A 24,262-nucleotide genomic window follows, 5' to 3' on the forward strand; every position below is an offset into this window, starting at 1 on the left:
ACAGTCAAAGTACAGTCAAAGTACAGTCAAAGTACAGTCAAAGTACAAAGTACAGACAAAGTACAGTCAAAGTACAGACAAAGTACAGACAAAGTACAGACAAAGTACAGTCAAAGTACAGACAAAGTACAGACAAAGTACAGTCAAAGTACAGACAAAGTACAGTCAAAGTACAGACAAAGTACAGACAAAGTACAGTCAAAGTACAGTCAAAGTACAGACAAAGTACAGACAAAGTACAGTCAAAGTACAGTCAAAGTACAGTCAAAGTACAGACAAAGTACAGACAAAGTACAGTCAAAGTACAGACAAAGTACAGTCAAAGTACAGACAAAGTACAGTCAAAGTACAGACAAAGTACAGACAAAGTACAGACAAAGTACAGACAAAGTACAGTCAAAGTACAGACAAAGTACAGTCAAAGTACAGTCAAAGTACAGACAAAGTACAGACAAAGTACAGTCAAAGTACAGACAAAGTACAGTCAAAGTACAGTCAAAGTACAGACAAAGTACAGTCAAAGTACAGTCAAAGTACAGTCAAAGTACAGTCAAAGTACAGACAAAGTACAGTCAAAGTACAGTCAAAGTACAGTCAAAGTACAGACAAAGTACAGTCAAAGTACAGTCAAAGTACAGTCAAAGTACAGTCAAAGTACAGACAAAGTACAGTCAAAGTACAGACAAAGTACAGTCAAAGTACAGTCAAAGTACAGACAAAGTACAGTCAAAGTACAGACAAAGTACAGACAAAGTACAGACAAAGTACAGTCAAAGTACAGTCAAAGTACAGTCAAAGTACAGTCAAAGTACAGACAAAGTACAGACAAAGTACAGTCAAAGTACAGTCAAAGTACAGTCAAAGTACAGACAAAGTACAGACAAAGTACAGACAAAGTACAGTCAAACATCTTGCGTCAATGTCATTTTGAAGTAACGTTACTCTCACTTGAGTACAACACCATCCAATGAAATATGATGAAAGAGTATTACATTAAATAACAGTTAAAGGGACATGTCACATTCCTGAGCTTTTCACCTCGTTATAACGTCATATTTGTTGTATTTTAAGTGCTTCCTGTACTTTTCCAGCCCGTGGAGCGTCTGACGTGTAGTGACTGTTGTCTCCAGCAGATGGCGCCCTCAAAAGTATGTGTCAAAAGTACAACATGAACAGTAATAACACGAGACAGAGTTTGGGTTAAATGCAGAATTCTATGTTTATTATAAATTTCCAGTCGAAGGTGATTTTGTTTTTTACAAATGCAAAACTCTTACGTCCTTCACTCGCCCGAATCCTCCAAAACAAAAGTATTTCATCAATAAATTAAAGGATAAAAGACACTGTACAAGTCTAAGCTCCGCCCGCTATGAACAGTCAAATGTACACGGTGTATTCTACTTCAGGGCCATCAACAAGTCAAGAAAAACTAGTTCCACCACTTAGTTTCTGCTCGTCTTTTGTGCTATTTTACTTTACTTTTTACAGTTTGTTTTATTTTCTTTGCATCTTTGAGTTTTATTTGATTCTTTTTTTGATTTTATTTACACACAATTGGATCAAATTATAACTTTTCCAACATGAATTATTCTGTTCGTTTCTCATTTTTCTTGTCGTGGCAGAAGAACAAATTCAATAAAATACAAATTTAAACATCTGACCAGTTTTTTTTACGCCAATGTTGTTCCACATTTTTGCATATTTAGTCGGAGCTTGTGAAGGGGGAGGAGGAGCAGGGGGAGGAGGAGCAGGGGGAGGAGGAGCAGGGGGAGGAGGAGCAGGAGGAGGAGGAGCAGGGGGAGGAGGAGCAGGGGGAGGAGGAGCAGGGGGAGGAGGAGCAGGGGGAGGAGGAGCAGGGGGAGGAGGAGCAGGGGGAGGAGGGGGAGGAGGAGCAGGGGGAGGGGGAGGGGCTATTCAGACCCGAGCAGTTTGATGTATTTCACGTTCCTCCTTCTCTCCACCTCTCCTCCTCTCCTCCCCTTCTCCTCCTCCTCCTCTCCTCCTCCTCCGCCTCCTCCGCTCCTCCTCTCATCCTCCTCCTCCTCCTCATCCTCCTCCTCTCCTCCTCCTCCTCTCCTCCTCCTCCTCCACTCCTCCTCCTCCTCCTCCTCCTCCTCCTCCTCTCCTTCTCCTCCTCCTCTCCTCTCCCCCTCTCCTCCCCCGCTCCTCCTCTCCTCCTCCTCCTCCTCTTCTCCTCCACTCCTCCTCCTCCTCTCCTCCTCCTCTCCTCCTCCTCCTCCTCCTCCTCCTCCTCCTCTCCTCCTCTCCTTCTCCTCCTCCTCCTCTCCTCCTCTCCTCCTCCTCTCCTCCTCCTCCTCCTCCTCTCCTCCTCTCCTTCTCCTCCTCCTCTCCTCTCCGCCTCCTCCTCCTCTCCTCTCCTCCTCCTCCTCTCCTCCTCCTCCTCCTCCTCTCCTCCTCTCCTTCTCCTCCTCCTCTCCTCCACTCCTCCTCCTCCTCTCCTTCTCCTCCTCCTCCTCCTCTCCTCCTCCTCTCCTCCTCCTCCTCCTCCTCTCCTCCTCTCCTTCTCCTCCTCCTCTCCGCCTCCTCCTCCTCTCCTCTCCTTCTCCTCCTCCTCTCCTCCACTCCTCCTCCTCCTCTCCTCCTCCTCCTCCTCTCCTCTCCTCCTCCTCCTCTCCTCCACTCCTCCTCCTCCTCTCCTTCTCCTCCTCCTCTCCTCTCCTCTCCTCCTCCTCCTCTCCTCCTCTCCTCTCCTCCTCCTCCTCTCCTCCTCCACTCTCCTCCTCCTCTCCTCCTCCTCCTCTCCTCCTCCTCCTCTCCTCTCCTCCTCCTCCTCCTCCTCTTTGGTCATATTTGTGGTCATCATATCTTGAGGATGCTTTAGTTCCACAGTTTGAGGAAACTGTCCCAGGAGCCGGTGCACACGCCCATCCCGTCCAGGGGCACGCCCACACAGCTGACCCTGTTGTCGTGGCCGGACAAGACGCCTGCAGCGGGAGAAGAGAGGCGGTCAAAATGTCTCCTGGTCAGTCCAGGTCAGTCCTGGTTAGCTCTGGTCAGTCCTGGTCAGTCCTGGTCAGTCCTGGTTAGCTCTGGTTAGTCCTGGTTAGCTCTGGTTAGTCCTGGTCAGTCCTGGTCAGTCCTGGTTAGCTCTGGTTAGTCCTGGTTAGTCCTGGTCAGTCCTGGTTAGCTCTGGTCAGTCCTGGTCAGTCCTGGTCAGTCCTGGTTAGCTCTGGTTAGTCCTGGTTAGTCCTGGTCAGTCCTGGTCAGTCCTGGTCAGTCCTGGTTAGCTCTGGTTAGTCCTGGTCAGTCCTGGTTAGCTCTGGTTAGTCCTGGTTAGTCCTGGTCAGTCCTGGTTAGCTCTGGTTAGTCCTGGTTAGTCCTGGTCAGTCCTGGTCAGTCCTGGTCAGTCCTGGTCAGTCCTGGTTAGCTCTGGTCAGTCCTGGTCAGTCCTGGTCAGTCCTGGTTAGCTCTGGTTAGTCCTGGTTAGCTCTGGTTAGTCCTGGTCAGTCCTGGTCAGTCCTGGTTAGCTCTGGTTAGTCCTGGTTAGTCCTGGTCAGTCCTGGTCAGTCCTGGTCAGTCCTGGTTAGCTCTGGTTAGTCCTGGTCAGTCCTGGTTAGCTCTGGTTAGTCCTGGTTAGTCCTGGTCAGTCCTGGTCAGTCCTGTTCAGTCCTGGTCAGTCCTGGTTAGCTCTGGTTAGTCCTGGTTAGTCCTGGTCAGTCCTGGTCAGTCCTGGTCAGTCCTGGTCAGTCCTGGTTAGCTCTGGTTAGTCCTGGTTAGTCCTGGTCAGTCCTGGTCAGTCCTGGTTAGCTCTGGTTAGTCCTGGTTAGTCCTGGTCAGTCCTGGTCAGTCCTGGTTAGCTCTGGTTAGTCCTGGTCAGTCCTGGTCAGTCCTGGTTAGCTCTGGTTAGCTCTGGTTAGTCCTGGTCAGTCCTGGTCAGTCCTGGTCAGTCCTGGTAAGTCCTGGTCAGTCCTGGTCAGTCCTGGTCAGTCCTGGTCAGTCCTGGTTAGCTCTGGTTAGTCCTGGTCAGTCCTGGTCAGTCCTGGTTAGCTCTGGTTAGTCCTGGTTAGTCCTGGTCAGTCCTGGTCAGTCCTGGTCAGTCCTGGTCAGTCCTGGTTAGCTCTGGTTAGTCCTGGTTAGTCCTGGTCAGTCCTGGTCAGTCCTGGTCAGTCCTGGTTAGCTCTGGTTAGTCCTGGTTAGTCCTGGTCAGTCCTGGTCAGTCCTGGTCAGTCCTGGTCAGTCCTGGTCAGTCCTGGTTAGCTCTGGTTAGCTCTGGTTAGTCCTGGTCAGTCCTGGTCAGTCCTGGTAAGTCCTGGTCAGTCCTGGTCAGTCCTGGTTAGCTCTGGTCAGTCCTGGTCAGTCCTGGTCAGTCCTGGTTAGCTCTGGTTAGTCCTGGTTAGTCCTGGTCAGTCCTGGTCAGTCCTGGTCAGTCCTGGTTAGCTCTGGTTAGTCCTGGTTAGTCCTGGTCAGTCCTGGTCAGTCCTGGTCAGTCCTGGTTAGCTCTGGTTAGTCCTGGTTAGTCCTGGTCAGTCCTGGTCAGTCCTGGTCAGTCCTGGTCAGTCCTGGTTAGCTCTGGTTAGCTCTGGTTAGTCCTGGTCAGTCCTGGTCAGTCCTGGTAAGTCCTGGTCAGTCCTGGTTAGCTCTGGTTAGTCCTGGTCAGTCCTGGTCAGTCCTGGTTAGCTCTGGTTAGTCCTGGTTAGTCCTGGTCAGTCCTGGTCAGTCCTGGTCAGTCCTGGTTAGCTCTGGTTAGTCCTGGTTAGTCCTGGTCAGTCCTGGTCAGTCCTGGTCAGTCCTGGTTAGCTCTGGTTAGTCCTGGTCAGTCCTGGTCAGTCCTGGTTAGCTCTGGTTAGTCCTGGTTAGTCCTGGTCAGTCCTGGTCAGTCCTGGTCAGTCCTGGTTAGCTCTGGTTAGCTCTGGTTAGTCCTGGTCAGTCCTGGTCAGTCCTGGTAAGTCCTGGTCAGTCCTGGTTAGCTCTGGTTAGTCCTGGTCAGTCCTGGTCAGTCCTGGTTAGCTCTGGTTAGTCCTGGTTAGTCCTGGTCAGTCCTGGTCAGTCCTGGTTAGCTCTGGTTAGTCCTGGTTAGTCCTGGTCAGTCCTGGTCAGTCCTGGTCAGTCCTGGTTAGCTCTGGTTAGTCCTGGTCAGTCCTGGTCAGTCCTGGTTAGCTCTGGTTAGTCCTGGTTAGTCCTGGTCATACCTGGTCAGTCCTGGTCAGTCCTGGTTAGCTCTGGTTAGTCCTGGTTAGTCCTGGTCAGTCCTGGTCAGTCCTGGTCAGTCCTGGTAAGTCCTGGTCAGTCCTGGTTAGCTCTGGTTAGCTCTGGTTAGTCCTGGTCAGTCCTGGTCAGTCCTGGTAAGTCCTGGTCAGTCCTGGTTAGCTCTGGTTAGTCCTGGTCAGTCCTGGTCAGTCCTGGTTAGCTCTGGTTAGTCCTGGTTAGTCCTGGTCAGTCCTGGTCAGTCCTGGTCAGTCCTGGTTAGTCCTGGTCAGTCCTGGTCAGTCCTGGTCAGTCCTGGTTAGCTCTGGTTAGTCCTGGTCAGTCCTGGTCAGTCCTGGTTAGCTCTGGTTAGTCCTGGTTAGTCCTGGTCAGTCTTGGTCAGTCCTGGTCAGTCCTGGTTAGCTCTGGTTAGCTCTGGTTAGTCCTGGTCAGTCCTGGTCAGTCCTGGTAAGTCCTGGTCAGTCCTGGTTAGCTCTGGTTAGTCCTGGTCAGTCCTGGTCAGTCCTGGTAAGTCCTGGTCAGTCCTGGTTAGCTCTGGTTAGTCCTGGTCAGTCCTGGTCAGTCCTGGTCAGTCCTGGTCAGTCCTGGTAAGTCCTGGTCAGTCCTGGTTAGCTCTGGTTAGTCCTGGTCAGTCCTGGTCAGTCCTGGTAAGTCCTGGTCAGTCCTGGTGAGTCCTGGTCAGTCCTGGTCAGTCCTGATTAGCTCTGGTTAGCTCTGGTTAGTCCTGGTCAGTCCTGGTAAGTCCTGGTCAGTCCTGGTTAGCTCTGGTTAGTCCTGGTCAGTCCTGGTCAGTCCTGGTTAGCTCTGGTTAGTCCTGGTTAGTCCTGGTCAGTCCTGGTCAGTCCTGGTCAGTCCTGGTCAGTCCTGGTTAGCTCTGGTTTGTCCTGGTTAGTCCTGGTCAGTCCTGGTCAGTCCTGGTCAGTCCTGGTTAGCTCTGGTTAGTCCTGGTTAGTCCTGGTCAGTCCTGGTCAGTCCTGGTCAGTCCTGGTAAGTCCTGGTCAGTCCTGGTTAGCTCTGGTTAGCTCTGGTTAGTCCTGGTCAGTCCTGGTCAGTCCTGGTCAGTCCTGGTCAGTCCTGGTTAGCTCTGGTTTGTCCTGGTTAGTCCTGGTCAGTCCTGGTCAGTCCTGGTCAGTCCTGGTTAGTCCTGGTTAGTCCTGGTTAGTCCTGGTCAGTCCTGGTCAGTCCTGGTCAGTCCTGGTAAGTCCTGGTCAGTCCTGGTTAGCTCTGGTTAGCTCTGGTTTGTCCTGGTCAGTCCTGGTCAGTCCTGGTAAGTCCTGGTCAGTCCTGGTTAGCTCTGGTTAGTCCTGGTCAGTCCTGGTCAGTCCTGGTCAGTCCTGGTCAGTCCTGGTAAGTCCTGGTCAGTCCTGGTTAGCTCTGGTTAGTCCTGGTCAGTCCTGGTCAGTCCTGGTAAGTCCTGGTCAGTCCTGGTCAGTCCTGGTCAGTCCTGGTCAGTCCTGGTTAGCTCTGGTTAGCTCTGGTTAGTCCTGGTCAGTCCTGGTAAGTCCTGGTCAGTCCTGGTTAGCTCTGGTTAGTCCTGGTCAGTCCTGGTCAGTCCTGGTTAGCTCTGGTTAGTCCTGGTCAGTCCTGGTCAGTCCTGGTCAGTCCTGGTCAGTCCTGGTTAGCTCTGGTTTGTCCTGGTTAGTCCTGGTCAGTCCTGGTCAGTCCTGGTTAGCTCTGGTTAGTCCTGGTTAGTCCTGGTCAGTCCTGGTCAGTCCTGGTCAGTCCTGGTAAGTCCTGGTCAGTCCTGGTTAGCTCTGGTTAGCTCTGGTTAGTCCTGGTCAGTCCTGGTCAGTCCTGGTAAGCTCTGGTTAGTCCTGGTCAGTCCTGGTCAGTCCTGGTTAGCTCTGGTTAGTCCTGGTTAGTCCTGGTCAGTCCTGGTCAGTCCTGGTCAGTCCTGGTCAGTCCTGGTTAGCTCTGGTTTGTCCTGGTTAGTCCTGGTCAGTCCTGGTCAGTCCTGGTCAGTCCTGGTTAGCTCTGGTTAGTCCTGGTCAGTCCTGGTCAGTCCTGGTTAGCTCTGGTTAGTCCTGGTTAGTCCTGGTCAGTCCTGGTCAGTCCTGGTCAGTCCTGGTTAGCTCTGGTTAGTCCTGGTTAGTCCTGGTCAGTCCTGGTCAGTCCTGGTCAGTCCTGGTAAGTCCTGGTCAGTCCTGGTTAGCTCTGGTTAGCTCTGGTTAGTCCTGGTCAGTCCTGGTCAGTCCTGGTAAGTCCTGGTCAGTCCTGGTTAGCTCTGGTTAGTCCTGGTCAGTCCTGGTCAGTCCTGGTTAGCTCTGGTTAGTCCTGGTTAGTCCTGGTCAGTCCTGGTCAGTCCTGGTCAGTCCTGGTCAGTCCTGGTCAGTCCTGGTTAGCTCTGGTTAGTCCTGGTCAGTCCTGGTCAGTCCTGGTTAGCTCTGGTTAGTCCTGGTTAGTCCTGGTCAGTCCTGGTCAGTCCTGGTCAGTCCTGGTTAGCTCTGGTTAGCTCTGGTTAGTCCTGGTCAGTCCTGGTCAGTCCTGGTAAGTCCTGGTCAGTCCTGGTTAGCTCTGGTTAGTCCTGGTCAGTCCTGGTCAGTCCTGGTAAGTCCTGGTCAGTCCTGGTTAGCTCTGGTTAGTCCTGGTCAGTCCTGGTCAGTCCTGGTCAGTCCTGGTCAGTCCTGGTAAGTCCTGGTCAGTCCTGGTTAGCTCTGGTTAGTCCTGGTCAGTCCTGGTCAGTCCTGGTAAGTCCTGGTCAGTCCTGGTTAGCTCTGGTTAGTCCTGGTCAGTCCGGAAACAGGAACCATTTGTCACTGACCGACTCGCTCTCCCTTGAGCGCGTCCCAGATGTGGCAGTTGAAGTCGTCGTATCCGGAGAAGATGAGGCGCCCGGAGCTGGACAGGGTCACAGAGGTCACGCCCGCGTTGAGCCCGGCGTCCTGGTACCCCAGAACCTCCTGGTCAGCGCGCAGGTCGTACATCTTTAAGGTGGTGTCGTCCGAGCCGGTGATCACCGCGTTTCCACTGGGGAAGAACTGAGCAACGACAGAGGCGGGCTCAGGTCAGGCGTCTCCACGGTAACGCTCCATTAATTTCGGTTCAACACGAAAAGGCCTCGATTTGAAGGCGCCAATCAAATGAACGAGGGGAACACAGCCCAGACTGCACAATACTCACAATACTCACATACTCACAATACTCACATACTCACATACTCACATACTCACATACTCACAATACTCACATACTCACATACTCACATACTCACATACTCACAATACTCACAATACTCACATACTCACATACTCACATACTCACATACTCACATACTCACATACTCACAATACTCACATACTCACAATACTCACATACTCACATACTCACATACTCACATACTCACATACTCACATACTCACAATACTCACATACTCACATACTCACATACTCACATACTCACAATACTCACATACTCACATACTCACAATACTCACATACTCACAATACTCACATACTCACATACTCACATACTCACATACTCACATACTCACATACTCACAATACTCACATACTCACATACTCACATACTCACATACTCACAATACTCACATACTCACAATACTCACATACTCACATACTCACATACTCACATACTCACATACTCACATACTCACAACACTCACATACTCACATACTTACATACTCACATACTCACAATACTCACATACTCACAATACTCACATACTCACAATACTCACATACTCACATACTCACAATACTCACATACTCACATACTCACATACTCACAATACTCACATACTCACAATACTCACATACTCACATACTCACATACTCACAATACTCACATACTCACAATACTCACATACTCACAATACTCACATACTCACATACTCACAATACTCACATACTCACATACTCACAATACTCACATACTCACATACTCACATACTCACATACTCACATACTCACATACTCACATACTCACATACTCACAATACTCACATTATGATATTTATAATACTTTTACTTAGAGTCTTGAACTGCCAATGAGCTTGATTGACTCTTGAATACTTCACACACTTTAAGGACTTCCTGAATACTTCACACACTTTAAGGACTTCCTGAATACTTCACACACTTTAAGGACTTCCTGAATACTTCACACAGTTTAAGGACTTCCTGAATACTTCACACACTTTAAGGACTTCCTGAATACTTCACACAGTTTAAGGACTTCCTGAATACTTCACACAGTTTAAGGACTTCCTGAATACTTCACACACTTTAAGGACTTCCTGAATACTTCACACAGTTTAAGGACTTCCTGAATACTTCACACACTTTAAGGACTTCCTGAATACTTCACACAGTTTAAGGACTTCCTGAATACTTCACACACTTTAAGGACTTCCTGAATACTTCACACAGTTTAAGGACTTCCTGAATACTTCACACAGTTTAAGGACTTCCTGAATACTTCAGACTCTTTAAGGACTTCCTGAATACTTCAGACTCTTTAAGGACTTCCTGAATACTTCACACAGTTTAAGGACTTCCTGAATACTTCACACACTTTAAGGACTTCCTGAATACTTCACACACTTTAAGGACTTCCTGAATACTTCACACACTTTAAGGACTTCTTGAATACTTCACACACTTTAAGGACTTCTTGAATACTTCAGACACTTTAAGGACTTCCTGAATACTTCACACACTTTAAGGACTTCCTGAATACTTCAGACACTTTAAGGACTTCCTGAATACTTCACACACTTTAAGGACTTCCTGAATACTTCACCCACGTTAAGGACTTCCTGAATACTTCACACTCTTTAAGGACTTCCTGAATACTTCACACAGTTTAAGAACTTCCTGAATACTTCACACACTTTAAGGACTTCCTGAATACTTCACACACTTTAAGGACTTCCTGAATACTTCACACTCTTTAAGGACTTCCTGAATACTTCACACAGTTTAAGAACTTCCTGAATACTTCACACACTTTAAGGACTTCCTGAATACTTCACACACTTTAAGGACTTCCTGAATACTTCACACACTTTAAGGACTTCCTGAATACTTCACACACTTTAAGGACTTCCTGAATACTTCACACACTTTAAGGACTTCCTGAATACTTCACACACTTTAAGGACTTCCTGAATACTTTGCACACTTTAAGGACTTCCTTATAAATAGTAACATCGGCGTAAAGTCCTGAAGGGAGCGAACATAACGCCCGTGTCATCGTGTCATCGTGTCATCGTGTCATCGTCCACAGGAACCTTCAACCCCAGAACGAGCCGGGTTTGAAGGTCCCTGCCGACCTGGGACTAAACGGCGAGGCGAGCGGCGCTTACGGCGATGGCGTTGATGTCACTGGTGTGGCCGCTGAATGTCTGCTTGCACGCGCCCTCCCTGATGTCCCACAGTTTGGCCAAAGAGTCGCACGCTCCGGAGATGAAGCAGTTCTGATCCGGAGACAGAGCCAACGTCATGCAGTCCCCGATGTGGTTTGTGAAGATCGTCTTCTGCTTCCCCGTCTCCAGGTCCCACAGGCAGCTGCAGGGGGGACGGGACGGGGGCGAGACGTGGGAGAGACGGGGGAGGGACGGGGGAGAGACGGGGGAGAGATGGGGGAGGGACGGGGGAGAGATGGGGGAGAGATGGGGGAGAGACGGGGGAGACATGGGGGAGAGACGGGGGAGGGACGGGGGAGGGACGGGGGAGAGACGGGGGAGAGATGGGGGAGAGACGGGGGAGGGTCGGGGGAGGAACAGGTGAAAAACAGGGGAGAAACAAGGGAGAAACAGAAGAGGAACAGAGGAGAAACAGGGGACAAAAAGGGGAGAGTCATTTGTGTTCTAAAGACTTCCATATGACGTAATGAGACTTTGAAAACACTGAAGGAGGTTCTCACCAGGTGGTGTCTCCAGAAGCTGTGAGGATTTCTGTGTCGCTGAGGAACCGGCAGCAGGCCAGATAACCTGAGACCAGAGAGAAATTCAGAGACACTAGTAGAGACTGGTACAGGCTGGACAAAATCTCTCAAAGCGCGTGAACAAAAAGTGAACGGAACGGAGAGAGAATTAAGAGTGCGGTAGAGGAGAAGAACGAGGCTAGGAGGCGCCAGAGAGACATTTAGAGACACTTGTAGAGACTGGTACACACTGGACAAAATCTCTCAAAGCGCGTGAACGAAACGTGAAGAGGTACGGAATGGAGAGAGAAGAGAGAACGAAGAGTGCAGTAGAGGAGAAGAAGGAGGCTAGGTGGCGCCAGAGAGACATTCAGAGACACTTGTAGAGACGGGGCTAGGTGGCGCTGTCCTTCACCTGTGTGCGCGTCCAGCTCTCTCAGGGTCTTGGGGCTCGCCGACTTCACGTTGTACACCGTGCACATGTTGTCCAGGCCGCCGCTCGCCACAAAGTCTCCAGAGGGCGCAAAGGCTACGCTCATGACCCAGGCCGACTTCAGGGGCACCGCCACCAACTGGACACAAGGGGGCACTGTGTGATTACGGTTCCACGTTTGTTTCATCTTTGCGCTCGTTTCCCGGAGCTCACCTTGTTTCCCGTGTGAGTGTCCCAGATGAGCAGCTTCCCGTCCTGTGACGCGCTGACCATTTGTCTGAGGAAGAGACCGCGGTACGTTTTATCTGACATCTGCAAATACTGAAGACCTTCTCTTTGAAATGCACGAAAGACAAACAAATGTCTTTTGATTTTCAAAGACACAAAGAGTTTTTGTGATTCAAATGTCGGAAATGCTGCTGCTCCGGTGATGACTGAACTTTAGATGCCCCACCCCCGCCTCCCGGCCCTGACCTGTCCACCTGCTCCTCCTCTGCCTGTACTAGATGGACCTCAGAGGAACCTGGTTCAGTCCTGGTTCAGTCCTGGTTCAGTCCGGGTTCAGTCCTGGTTTGGTGGGAACTCAGTAAATCCGTCCAGTCATGTACAAGTATTTGGGACTTTTGAAATATAAACATGCATCAAATCCAAAAGTGTTCATAGAACCATGCAGGTGTCAAAATGTTTTGCAGTTGCAGCCTGTACCTGGAGTCAGCGCCCCCTAGTGTTTGGCAAAAGTGATGGTTAACTGGTCAAAGGGGTTATTAAAGGTATCATAGGGGTTATTAAAGGTATCATAGGGGTTAAAGGTATCATAGGGGTTAAAGGTGTCATAGGGGTTAAAGGTGTCATAGGGGTTAAAGGTGTCATAGGGGTTATTAAAGGTATCATAGGGGTTAAAGGTATCATAGGGGTTAAAGGTGTCATAGGGGTTAAAGGTGTCATAGGGGTTATTAAAGGTATCATAGGGGTTAAAGGTGTCATAGGGGTTATTAAAGGTGTCATAGGGGTTATTAAAGGTATCATAGGGGTTATTAAAGGTATCATAGGGGTTAAAGGTGTCATAGGGGTTATTAAAGGTGTCATAGGGGTTAAAGGTGTCATAGGGGTTATTAAAGGTATCATAGGGGTTAAAGGTATCATAGGGGTTAAAGGTGTCATAGGGGTTAAAGGTGTCATAGGGGTTATTAAAGGTATCATAGGGGTTAAAGGTGTCATAGGGGTTATTAAAGGTGTCATAGGGGTTATTAAAGGTATCATAGGGGTTATTAAAGGTATCATAGGGGTTATTAAAGGTGTCATAGGTGTTATTAAAGGTGTCATAGGGGTTATTAAAGGTGTCATAGGGGTTATTAAAGGTATCATAGGGGTTAAAGGTATCATAGGGGTTAAAGGTGTCATAGGGGTTAAAGGTGTCATAGGGGTTATTAAAGGTATCATAGGGGTTAAAGGTGTCATAGGGGTTATTAAAGGTGTCATAGGGGTTATTAAAGGTATCATAGGGGTTATTAAAGGTATCATAGGGGTTATTAAAGGTGTCATAGGTGTTATTAAAGGTGTCATATGGGTTATTAAAGGTGTCATAGGGGTTATTAAAGGTATCATAGGGGGTAAAGGTGTCATAGGTGTTATTAAAGGAGTCATAGGTGTTATTAAAGGTATCATAGGGGTTAAAGGTGTCATAGGGGTTAAAGGTGTCATAGGTGTTATTAAAGGAGTCATAGGTGTTATTAAAGGTATCATAGGGGTTATTAAAGGTATCATAGGGGTTAAAGGTGTCATAGGTGTTATTAAAGGTGTCATAGGTGTTATTAAAGGTGTCATAGGGGTTATTAAAGGTGTCATAGGTGTTATTAAAGGTGTCATAGGGGTTATTAGAGGTATCATAGGGGTTAAATGTATCATAGGTGTTATTAAAAGTATCATAGGGGTTAAAGGTGTCATAGGTGTTATTAAAAGTATCATAGGGGTTAAAGGTGTCATAGGTGTTATTAAAGGTGTCATAGGGGTTATTAAAGGTGTCATTGGGGTTAAAGGTGTCATAGGGTAATTAAAGGTGTCATAGGGGTTATTAAAGGTGTCATAGGGGTTATTAAAGGTATCATAGGTGTTATTAAAGGTGTCATAGGGGTTATTAAAGGTGTCATTGGGGTTAAAGGTGTCATTGGTGTTATTAAAGGTATCATAGGTGTTATTAAAGGTGTCATAGGGGTTATTAAAGGTATCATAGGTGTTATTAAAGGTGTCATAGGGGTTATTAAAGGTATCATAGGGGGTAAAGGTGTCATAGGTGTTATTAAAGGTGTCATAGGGATTATTAAAGGTGTCATAGGTGTTATTAAAGGTGTCAAAGGGGTTATTAAAGGTGTCATAGGGTTATTAAAGGTGTCATAGGGGTTATTAAAGGTGTCATAGGTGTTATTAAAGGTATCATAGGGGGTAAAGGTGTCATAGGGGTTATTAAAGGTGTCATAGGTGTTATTAAAGGTGTCAAAGGGGTTATTAAAGGTGTCATAGGGGTTATTAAAGGTGTCATAGGGGGTAAAGGTGTCATAGGGGTTATTAAAGGTGTCATAAAGGTTATTAAAGGTGTCATAGGTGTTATTAAAGGTGTCAAAGGGGTTATTAAAGGTGTCAAAGGGGTTATTAAAGGTGTCATAGGGGTTATTAAAGGTGTCATAGGGGGTAAAGGTGTCATAGGGGTTATTAAAGGTGTCATAAAGGTTATTAAAGGTGTCATAGGTGTTATTAAAGGTGTCATAGGGGTTATTAAAGGTGTCATAAAGGTTATTAAAGGTGTCATAGGTGTTATTAAAGGTGTCATAGGGGTTATTAAAGGTGTCATAAAGGTTATTAAAGGTGTCAAAGGGGTTATTAAAGGTGTCAAAGGGTTATTAAAGGTGTCAAAGGGGTTATTAAAGGTGTCATAGGGGTTATTAAAGGTGTCAAAGGGTTATTAAAGGTGTCATAAAGGTTATTAAAGGTGTCATAGGTGTTATTAAAGGTGTCAAAGGGGTTATTAAAGGTGTCATAGGGGTTATTAAAGGTATCATAGGGGGTAAAGGTGTCATAGGGGTTATTAAAGGTGTCATAGGGTCATTAAAGGTGTCATAGGGGTTCAAGGTGTCATAGGGGTTAAAGGTGTCACAGGGGTTAAAGGTGTCACAGGGGTCATTAAAGGTGTCATAGGGGTTATTAAAGGTATCATAGAGGTTAAAGGTATCATAGGGGTTAAAGGTGTCACAGGGGTTATTAAAGGTGTCACAGGGGTTATTAAAGGTGTCACAGGGGTTATTAAAGGTGTCATAGAGGTTAAAGGTGTCATAGGGGTTAAAGGTGTCACAGGGGTTATTAAAGGTGTCACAGGGGTTATTAAAGGTGTCACAGGGGTTATTAAAGGTGTCACAGGGGTTATTAAAGGTGTCACAGGGGTTATTAAAGGTGTCACAGGGGTTATTAAAGGTGTCACAGGGGTTATTAAAGGTGTCACAGGGGTTAAAGGTGTCACAGGGGTTATTAAAGGTGTCACAGGGGTTATTAAAGGTGTCACAGGGGTTATTAAAGGTGTCACAGGGGTTATTAAAGGTGTCACAGGGGTTAAAGGTGTCACAGGGGTTATTAAAGGTGTCACAGGGGTTATTAAAGGTGTCACAGGGGTTATTAAAGGTGTCACAGGGGTTATTAAAGGTGTCACAGGGGTTAAAGGTGTCACAGGGGTTATTAAAGGTGTCACAGGGGTTATTAAAGGTGTCACAGGGGTTATTAAAGGTGTCACAGGGGTTATTAAAGGTGTCACAGGGGTTAAAGGTGTCACAGGGGTTATTAAAGGTGTCACAGGGGTTATTAAAGGTGTCACAGGGGTTATTAAAGGTGTCACAGGGGTTAAAGGTGTCACAGGGGTTATTAAAGGTGTCACAGGGTTATTAAAGGTGTCATAGGGGTTAAAGGTGTCACAGGGGTTATTAAAGGTGTCATAGGGGTTATTAAAGGTATCATAAAGGTTAAAGGTGTCATAGGGGTTAAAGGTGTCACAGGGGTTATTAAAGGTGTCACAGGGGTTATTAAAGGTGTCACAGGGGTTATTAAAGGTGTCACAGGGGTTAAAGGCGTGGTCGTCTTTACCTGGAGTCGGCTCCCCAGTGCATGGAGTAGATTTTAGCAAGATGCCCTTTGAGGTCTTTCCTTTTCTTCAGCTGAACTCGTCCCACAGCATTGACGCCTGAAGCTGCCCCGGCCATGTCGCCATCGTTCACCCCTTTACGCGCCGCCTGGAGCCACAGAAACATCAACTCAGGGAAGAAATGAAACACTGCAAAGCACAATGTCTTTTAGCAACATATAGTATAAGTACTTGTAGTGGAAATACTCTAACCAAGTGAATGAAATGTGTACTTGTGAAGTAATCTAAGTAAAGTAATAAACTATTATTAGAGATATATATATTTTACAAAGAAACATTAGTTAAAGCCTAAATGCGTTTTTAAAAGTTATTTATGAAGTCAATTCATACAATAATAGGTTTTGACTGTTTTTATCGAGGCTTGTGAATATTTCCGTACCTCGATTTTTGTGCGGAGGCCGTCGCACTCCTTTTTCAGTTTGTCGATCTCGGCTTTCTCCGCTGCCATGGCGACTGTGGGCTGTTACTGAACCAGGAACCACTCTGTAACAGGGAGGGGAATCAGTCCAGTCGGCTCAGTCGATCGGTCCAATCGACAACTTCAAATAAAAACATCACAGCGACTCGTGACTTCATCGCTTTACAACGTCAGGACAAGTAACCCAGGGGCCCCGCCCCCCCTGAGGGTCCGGACCACTTACAAACCACCTTCACAAACAAGTAACATATGGAACAATACAACACTCGTGCACAATGTTGGAAATGACAGCAATCCGGCCGTTAAGTGCTGCAATAAGGAAATGACCGTGACCTTTGAGTCTCACTGTTGTAAAACGTAGTCAAAATAAAACATGTAACAGCCACAAATCCGCAAGTTAATCATGACTAAAATACGCTTTCAGGAGCTCGGCGTTGAGGCAGTACAACCGTCGATCACCGCGTCGGCCGGAAGTATTGCAATATCGCTCCTTTTGCCACATACTCGTACCGGCTCATGCAAGTCGCACCCGAAACACCCAAATCTGACTCTACGATCGAGGCGTCTGAAGTAGTCGAGCGCCAAAAAACGATACAACAAGTGCGCGAAACAAACGATCAAAGTGTTTTGGGAAAAAGCCGCACGAATCCTCGACATGAAAACTGAACCCGTCACTTTGATGGTGGTTCTTAAGTCGCGGGGGAAAGTCACCCAAAGTCGTTTAAGTGAATTAGGCGACGATCCGATTAAGCTGCGGCGTCTCGGGCCGGGGGTTGGTCGACCGTGCGGAAGGAGGCGGGGCTCGACGGGGGACGTGGGAGGAGTCGGGAACGCGCTCGGTTCAGTGGGTCTGGGATCTGAGGCCCGGGTTAAGTCTCATCCGATTAAAGGGCCGGGACCGTGGCACCTTTCGGCTGCTCGGGTTCACGTTTTTATCCCTGGAATCGTTCAGCACCTCGAATGGATGATTAATGTGCTGCAAATAAGAATGAAACGTAGCAGGCAATAGAAAGGAAGTCTTCATAAATACTTAAAAACACAATCGAGGTCACCACTCACGAGACACCTGTAAGGTCAGACTTCAACAATCACTTTTTCCTCCACGTTTGTTGTATATTTTAGAATTAAGTTCCCAGTTTGTTCCTTTTCTTCCGATTCTGAAACGACGGTTGACTTCTGTCTGGACAAGGGGTTTTGCAGAGCGGACACGCCCCTCGTCCAGTGTGCATCTGCAGGGACCGCCCCCGATATGTGTCCAAAGGGAGGAGCTAACTCACGACTGTCAGCTTAGCTCTGTTGTTTTGGTTTGGTGATGGGGATGGGGGGTGTAAACGGGGGGCGAGGTGTATCTAAGGCCCCCATTTTTGTTCAAAGAAGGATAATTTGACCTTTTTGACCTTCTTGATCCTTCACTTATTACATTTTGAAAAGAAGTCTCATACATTCATCTGTTTGAATATGCATTAGAACGATACAAAGTGCCTCAAATTGAGTTGGAGTTCAGCCTTTTTGCCCAATTTATTATGATAATTACATGTAAGATTTGCGAGTGCAGACTGTGAGGTCCCTAAAAGCGCTCCACTGAACAACGCTACGGTGCATTTTTCCGTCGATGGATTCAAGACAAAACGCCACCGAACTTTGATACGATACGATAAATGCAATTGTCTTTGTTGTAATATTAGGGCGGGTCATTCAAATGAACAACATTCCAACGCCGTGCTAGATTCCCTCGACCTCTCGACCGGCGACGTGTCCGTAAGCGTCCCGCGTTTGTGACTTTGCTGTCTTTGCGGTGCAGTTGGACCTGGAGTTAGCTTGAGCGGTGAAAACGCAGAGGAGCCGGACGTACAGAGCCGAACCGATCAACGCTGAAGTTATTCGACCTTGAAAGACGAGCGATCACGACCAACGCGAGCTTGTTAGCGCTAATCCTAATACCCGCGTTGTACTGATCTCGTTACATAGCATTGTAGGGTCGTTAGCATCTACAAACGTTAGCGTCCTTGCGTATTTGCTCCTTTTTAGACCAACGTTTCCTCGCAGCTTTTCGTGTCGCGCAACTCACGACCCGTAGCTCCGACGCCGTATGCTAACGTGCTGAAGGCGGCATTGCAGGAAAGTGAAAGGCGTGCGCTAGCGACGGCTGCCTTAGCGCAGTTTAATGAGATGACGTTAGCTTAGCCCGCGACCTCCGGCTCTGACAGGATTATTCACTTTTGTGTTCGGGCCAAAGCGAAGACATTGTGCAAGTGGCAGGAAGTCTCTCGCTCGCGCAGGAGTCGCCGTTTGTCAGGTCCAGAATGTAAAATGCGCGGCGTGTAACGGTAACTTTACGTGTTGTAAATGTGCCAGTGGCTTTAAGAGGCCGAGCGAAACCACATGTTTTGTCAGGACTTTAAGCGATTTCGATCAGGCAAAACTCACATTTACAACATTTGAGAATATCACAGAACAGAACGGCCAACTTTTCTCACAAATGCAAAATCAATGAACTAATCTGTAAAAAAAAGGAAGTTAACTCTCAATAAGTGTTTCGTGTGATGGTTTTCATGTCAAAGTTGACGTTAATTGCACTAATCTCATGTCATTTGCTCGTTTTTAAAGCCGATCGTTTGACGTTTGTCCCAAAAACACCTCGTGCATTAGTTTTGACGTGGTTTTTGTGCGTAAACGCTCCTGTCAAAGACCGTAAAGTTTTCCATACGTTCAAAGCCACTTAGAGACTTCCTACTTAGCTCACTCAAACGCATAAGCCAGCGAGCTAATCCCGAGTTACTACACGACTTTCATCGACCCAGTTTCAGGGCAAAGACAGTTCATATTAAACGTGGGCTTCTTTTTAGAGACTGTCCAGCACCGACTGTGACATTTGGACCGTTTGAAACTCGTCCAGGAGCGTTTACATCTCAGAAAAGTCTCACATCCGAGCGGCCGATCTAATCCGAGAGCCCTTTGCACTTCAGGACACGTTTATAAAGGGCCAAACTCCCGTGTCGGCAGTTTTTTTCACAGCTTTTTTATGTCGCTTGTTAATTGCACTGTGAATATTCTTGCAGCGCTAATCGTCAAACTTAAACTCGACTTGAATTCGACCATTTTAGGACGAGCTCCTTCCCACCGTGCCCGTACTGTGACCGTCCCACTCTGGGGCTAAAAGGGCGAGTGTGTGTCCCGCCGTAAGTGGCTCGTGCCCGGGATAAAAACGCTCGGGCCTCAATCCTCTTTGGCCCCCGCTACGCCAATCCAAAGATCACCTTGAGACGGTTTAAAGAATCACACCGCGTTTGATCCGGGGGCCCGGGGCGGGGACAGCGCGGGTGCAGAGGTCGAGGGGGACGAGCTGCCGTTCACCCGAAAAGGAACGCCCCCCCCACCCCCCCCCAAAAAAAAGAAAATGCACAAACGCGAGGTCCCGATTCGTACATTTAAACTTCCCGCGCGGCGATCGTTTCGCCCCTTCGCTTAGCAACAATGACACTAAGCGAGAATCGTCTGCAAATGACAGAAATGTTAAACAGAACGTGAAAGTGAAACTGCTTCGTGCGGTGACACAACCGTTTGAGCTCGTTATAAGTCGTCATGAGGCGAAAGCGCTCCACGGCGACGACGACACGACGACCCGTCCACGACCCGTTTTTAGCATCTGGTGCAGCTCCATTTCGAGCGCCGCGAAATGCAGTCCGATCGAACGAGAAACGAGAGAAACGATGTGAACGCAGGGGTAAAGAGAGGTAAAGAGGGGTAACGAGAGGTAAAGAGGGGTAACGAGAGGTAAAGAGGGGTAACGAGAGGTAAAGAGAGGTAAAGAGAGGTAAAGAGGGGTAAAGAGAGGTAAAGAGAGTCTGGGGCAGACGAGCGCGGGCGTCACTCACCTGTACACCTGCGCGTCCCTCGGCGAGTGCTGCGGACAATGCTTTTCCCCCTGTGGCTCCTGACTCTCTCTCTCGCTCCCGCCCTCGCCTTCTTTCCCTCCGTCTCTCTCTCTCTCTCTCTCTCTCTCTCTCTCTCTCTCTCTGTCTCTCTGTCTCTCTGTCTCTCTCTCTGTCTCTCGCTCCAGATCAGGATTGGAGAGGATGAAGGGATCAGGGATGAGGGGATAAGGCTCAGAGATGGAAATGGCAACAGGAGCGAGGCCCGACCGGCAGGAAGTCACCTCATTGGTGCAGAGGAAATCAGGTTATGAGGTCAGAAGACACAGGCAGGTGAAGAGAGAGAGGAGAGAGAGAGGAGAGAGGGAGGAGAGAGGGAGGAGAGAGGGAGGAGAGAGGGAGGAGAGAGAGAGGAGAGAGAGAGAGAGATAGAGAAAGAGAGAGAGGAGAGAGAGAGGAAAGAGGGAGGGAGGAGAGAGGGAGGAGGGAGTGAAGGAGGGAGGAGAGAGAGAGGAGAGAGAGAAGAGAGAGAGAGGAGAGAGAGAGAGAGAGAGAGAGAGAGAGAGGAGAGAGAGACGGTGAGAGAGAGGAAAGAGGGAGGGAGGAGAGAGAGAGAGAGGAGAAAGTGAGGGAGGAGAGAGGGAGGAGAGAGGGAGGAGAGAGAGAGGAGAGAGTGAGGAGAGAGTGAGGAGAGAGGAGAGAGTGAGGAGAGAGAGAGGAGAGAGAGAGGAGAGAGAGAGGAGAGAGGGAGGAGAGAGGAGAGAGTGAGGAGAGAGTGAGGAGAGAGGAGAGAGTGAGGAGAGAGGAGAGAGTGAGGAGAGAGGAGAGAATGAGGAGAGAGGAGAGAGGAGAGAGTGAGGAGAGAGGGAGGAGAGAGGAGAGATATGGCGCAAGTCAAAGCTCCAGGTTCAAAAAGAGATTTACAAAGAAAAGCTGAACATGTACAACCTAATCTTATGTAGAACTAGGGAAAGATATTTTTCTGAAATAATTGGAAGCTGCAGTAACAACTCGCGTGTCCTGTTTGCCACAGTAAACAGATTAACAAACCCTCCAGCTCAGCTGCCGTTAGAACTCATTTCCACATCCAAGTGTAATGAGTTTGCATTATTCTTTAATGACAAAGTTCAGGGCATTAAAAATGCTATAAATCCCACAATACAAAAAATTACCCTAAAACCACCAAGACACTTAGAGCTAACTCACTTTGCACCAGTAACTGACAAAACTGTCCATGAGATCATCACCAGTCTGAGTTCATCTACATGCTGCCTTGATGTGTTACCCACCAGATTTCTAAAGTCTGTGCTGAACAGTTTGTTAGCACCATTCACTCACATAGTTAACATGTCGCTTCAATCTGGAACATTCCCAATGTCTTTGAAAACTGCGGTCATAAAGCCTCTCCTAAAGAAGAGCAGTCTTGATGCCGCAGTACTGAGTCATTACCGGCCCATCTCTAATCTACCATTTTGGGGCAAAGTCCTTGAAAAGGTTGTTTACAACAGTCACAGATTTCCTCTTAATAAACAACTCATTTGATGTTTTTCAGTCAGGTTTTAGACCTCATCACAGCACTGAGACTGCTCTTGTCAAGGTGACAAATGACATCCGCCTGAAAACTGACACGGGCAAAGCCTCAGTCTTAATTCTGTTAGATCTGATGCTGCTTTTGACACTGTCGATCATGGGATCCTCTTACAGAGACAAGAGGACTGGGTGGGCATCACTGGCACTGCGCTAAACTGGTTAAGGTCCTATCTGGAAGACAGGAAGTACTTTGTTGAAATTGGTAGCTGTGTCTCAGACCACATGACCCTGACCTGTGGAGTGCCCCAAGGGTCAGTCCTGGGTCCCCTTCTGTTCAACCTCTACATGCTGCCGTTAGGTCAGTTGATACGCAGTGAAAATGTGTCCTATCACAATTATGCAGACGAGTCAGATCTATGTTTCACTATCGGCAGGTGAATGTGGACCAGTAGATTCACTCTGTCACTGCATCCAACAGATCAGTTTGTGGATGCAAAACAACTTTCTCCAGCTGAACAGACAAGACTGAAATAATCGTTTTTGGCCCACAGAAACAAAGAGAAAGTGTTAGCGTCACCTCCAGAGTCTCGCTCTAAAACCTACAAACCAAATTAGAAATCTGGGGGTAATAATGGACTCAGACTTGAACTTTAATAGCCACATCAAATCAATAACATCAGCAGCTTTTTACCATCTAAAAAACATTGCCAAAATCAAAAATATAGTGTCAAAACCAGATTTGGAGAGACTTATCCATGCGTTTGTCTCCAGTAGATTAGACTGTAACGGCCGCTCACTGGTCTCTCCAAACGAGCTGTAAAACAGCTGCAGTACATCCAGAACGCTGCTGCTCGGGTCCTGACCAGAACCAGGAAGTATGATCACATTAGTCCTGTTCTCAGGTCTCTGCACTGCCCACTGTGGCTCAGAGAAGAGACTTTAAAGCAGCTCTGCTTGTGTACAAGTCTCTCCATGGCCTAGCACCAAAGTACATCTTGGATATGTAAGTGCCATATGAACCATCTCGGACTCTGAGGACCTCAGGGACCGGCCTCCTGCTGGTGCCAGAGTCAGGACAAAACATGGGGAATCTGCGTTTCAGTTTCATGCAGCTAAAATCTGGAACAGTCTTCCTGAAGATGTGAAACAGGCTTCTACTCAATGTTCAAATCTAAGCTAAAAACAGTTTTGTTTAGCTGTGCATATGACTGAAAGGATTTTTTCTTTGCACTTTTCTCTTTTGTTTGTGATTTTATTAGTAAAGCGGTCGTCATCCCAATGTAAAGCACTCATTTGCCCTAAGTAGCTCACGAATACGTTCCCCATCTCTTGCATGTTCCGTACATATAAGCATGTAATGCAAAAATTGAACATTATTACTGTATAGAGGGCCAAAAACACAAAGTGGGCGGAGCCCACTCAAAATTAACGAAAGTACCCGTCAGTGACCAGGGAGCCACACCATGAGGTAGGAAAGCGCGAGCGCTTTCCGAAAATGTATAGTTTATGATATTTGAAAAATGGGAAACATTGTTTTCGCATCGGAATATTCTTCTTCTTCTTCTTCTTCTTCTTCTTCTTCTTCTTCTTCTTCTTCTTCTTCTTCTTCTTCTTCTTCTTCTTCTTCTTCTTCTTCTTCTTCTTCTTCTTCTTCTTCTTCTTCTTCTTCCTCTTCTTCTTCTTCTTCTTCTTCTTCCTCTTCTTCTTCTTCTTCTTCTTCTTCCTCTTCTTCTTCTTCTTCTTCTTCTTCTTCTTCTTCTTCTTCTTCTTCTTCTTCTTCTTCTTCTTCTTCTTCTTCTTCCTCTTCTTCTTCTTCTTCTTCTTCTTCTTCTTCACAAAAGTCACAAAAATGTTCACACCTCTAAAAATCGTGCCTCTACATTTTGGCTATTTCTCTTTTCTAAAATAAAAAAATGTGCTCGTCAGCCCCAAATGTACCAGAAATGCATTGAGAGATGGGAAATGACCCCAAAAAAATCTGATCGTAGAATCATGAAATTTGGCGCAGAGGTAGATGGTGACAAGAGAAGTAAAAAATATTATTACGGCAACGCCGTCCGCCCAACCAAATGTCGGCCATATTGCTTCAAAAATGGCTAAACATGACTTCGGAGTTTTTCCAAACGTCGTACTTTTACGACCTCCTCCCAGGGCGTTGGCTCTAAAAAGCTGAAATTTGGTGAAAATGCTACTGAGGAGTGGGACATCAAAAGTTATTCAAATGACATTGACCCTCTCACGGTCTCTGTGCGGCGGAGCCGCAAACTGTAGCAATAATTTCAGAAATCTCCCAAATTTAACATTTCTGCCGTTTGCGCAGATAAAGTCCGAATTGCGTCAAATTAGAATCAGTTGTTAAACTCTTTGCCCTAAACCTACTTGAAGTGAAATAAATTAATTTGGAGCCACAGCGCCCCCTACAGATTTTATATGGAGGTTAAATATTTAGTTGTGCGAAATTATATGAAATTTGACACACAACTCAATTTTGGCCCCATCAAAAAAGTCAATGACTCATGTCATAATTGTTATGGCGTTGCCGTAGCGATGACCAAAACCTCCCATGTTATTCCAATGGGGAAATCGCCAGAACATGTTTACACTTCATACTTTCACAAACTCCTCTTAGGGCGTTTGCCCTATTAACCTGAAATTTGGTGAGACTCATCTTCAGGGGTGGACCATCAAAAGTTATCCACATTTTTATTCAAAGAGTCACGGTGTCTGTGCGGCAAAGCCGCACATTTTGCCAAGAATTCAAAATAAAATAGCTTTT

General features: G+C 47.2%; 1 protein-coding gene across 1 annotated transcript; it reads right to left on the minus strand.

The window, feature by feature from the left end:
• Positions 1–2,825: 2,825 nt before the first annotated feature.
• Positions 2,826–20,012, minus strand: gnb3b (guanine nucleotide binding protein (G protein), beta polypeptide 3b). The gene is made up of 9 exons (XM_072448317.1): positions 19,960–20,012; positions 16,046–16,147; positions 15,609–15,754; positions 11,700–11,763; positions 11,469–11,625; positions 11,054–11,120; positions 10,494–10,695; positions 7,928–8,144; positions 2,826–2,945 (listed from the first exon to the last, which is right to left on the minus strand). The coding sequence occupies exons 2-9, from the start codon at positions 16,112–16,114 to the stop codon at positions 2,839–2,841; spliced, it is 1,029 nt and encodes a 342-aa protein (XP_072304418.1). The 5' UTR covers positions 16,115–16,147; positions 19,960–20,012; the 3' UTR covers positions 2,826–2,838.
• Between the last annotated feature and the right edge of the window lie 4,250 nt (positions 20,013–24,262).

Source organism: Eucyclogobius newberryi, unplaced genomic scaffold (assembly GCF_026437365.1).
Source record: "Eucyclogobius newberryi isolate DKJ021-1_F unplaced genomic scaffold, fEucNew1.0.hap1 SCAF_16, whole genome shotgun sequence".
NCBI lineage: Eukaryota > Metazoa > Chordata > Actinopteri > Gobiiformes > Gobiidae > Eucyclogobius > Eucyclogobius newberryi.

Bases quoted from the DNA above. Each gene is read 5' to 3' on its own strand.
- gnb3b (XM_072448317.1), bottom strand. From the start codon at position 16,114: ATGGCAGCGGAGAAAGCCGAGATCGACAAACTGAAAAAGGAGTGCGAC. The intron at 11,626-11,699 runs GTGAGCTCCGGG...CCTTGTGTCCAG, and splicing joins ACACTCACACGGGAAACAAG to TTGGTGGCGGTGCCCCTGAA. The intron at 10,696-11,053 runs GTGAGAACCTCC...TCCCCCCTGCAG, and splicing joins GCTTCTGGAGACACCACCTG to CTGCCTGTGGGACCTGGAGA.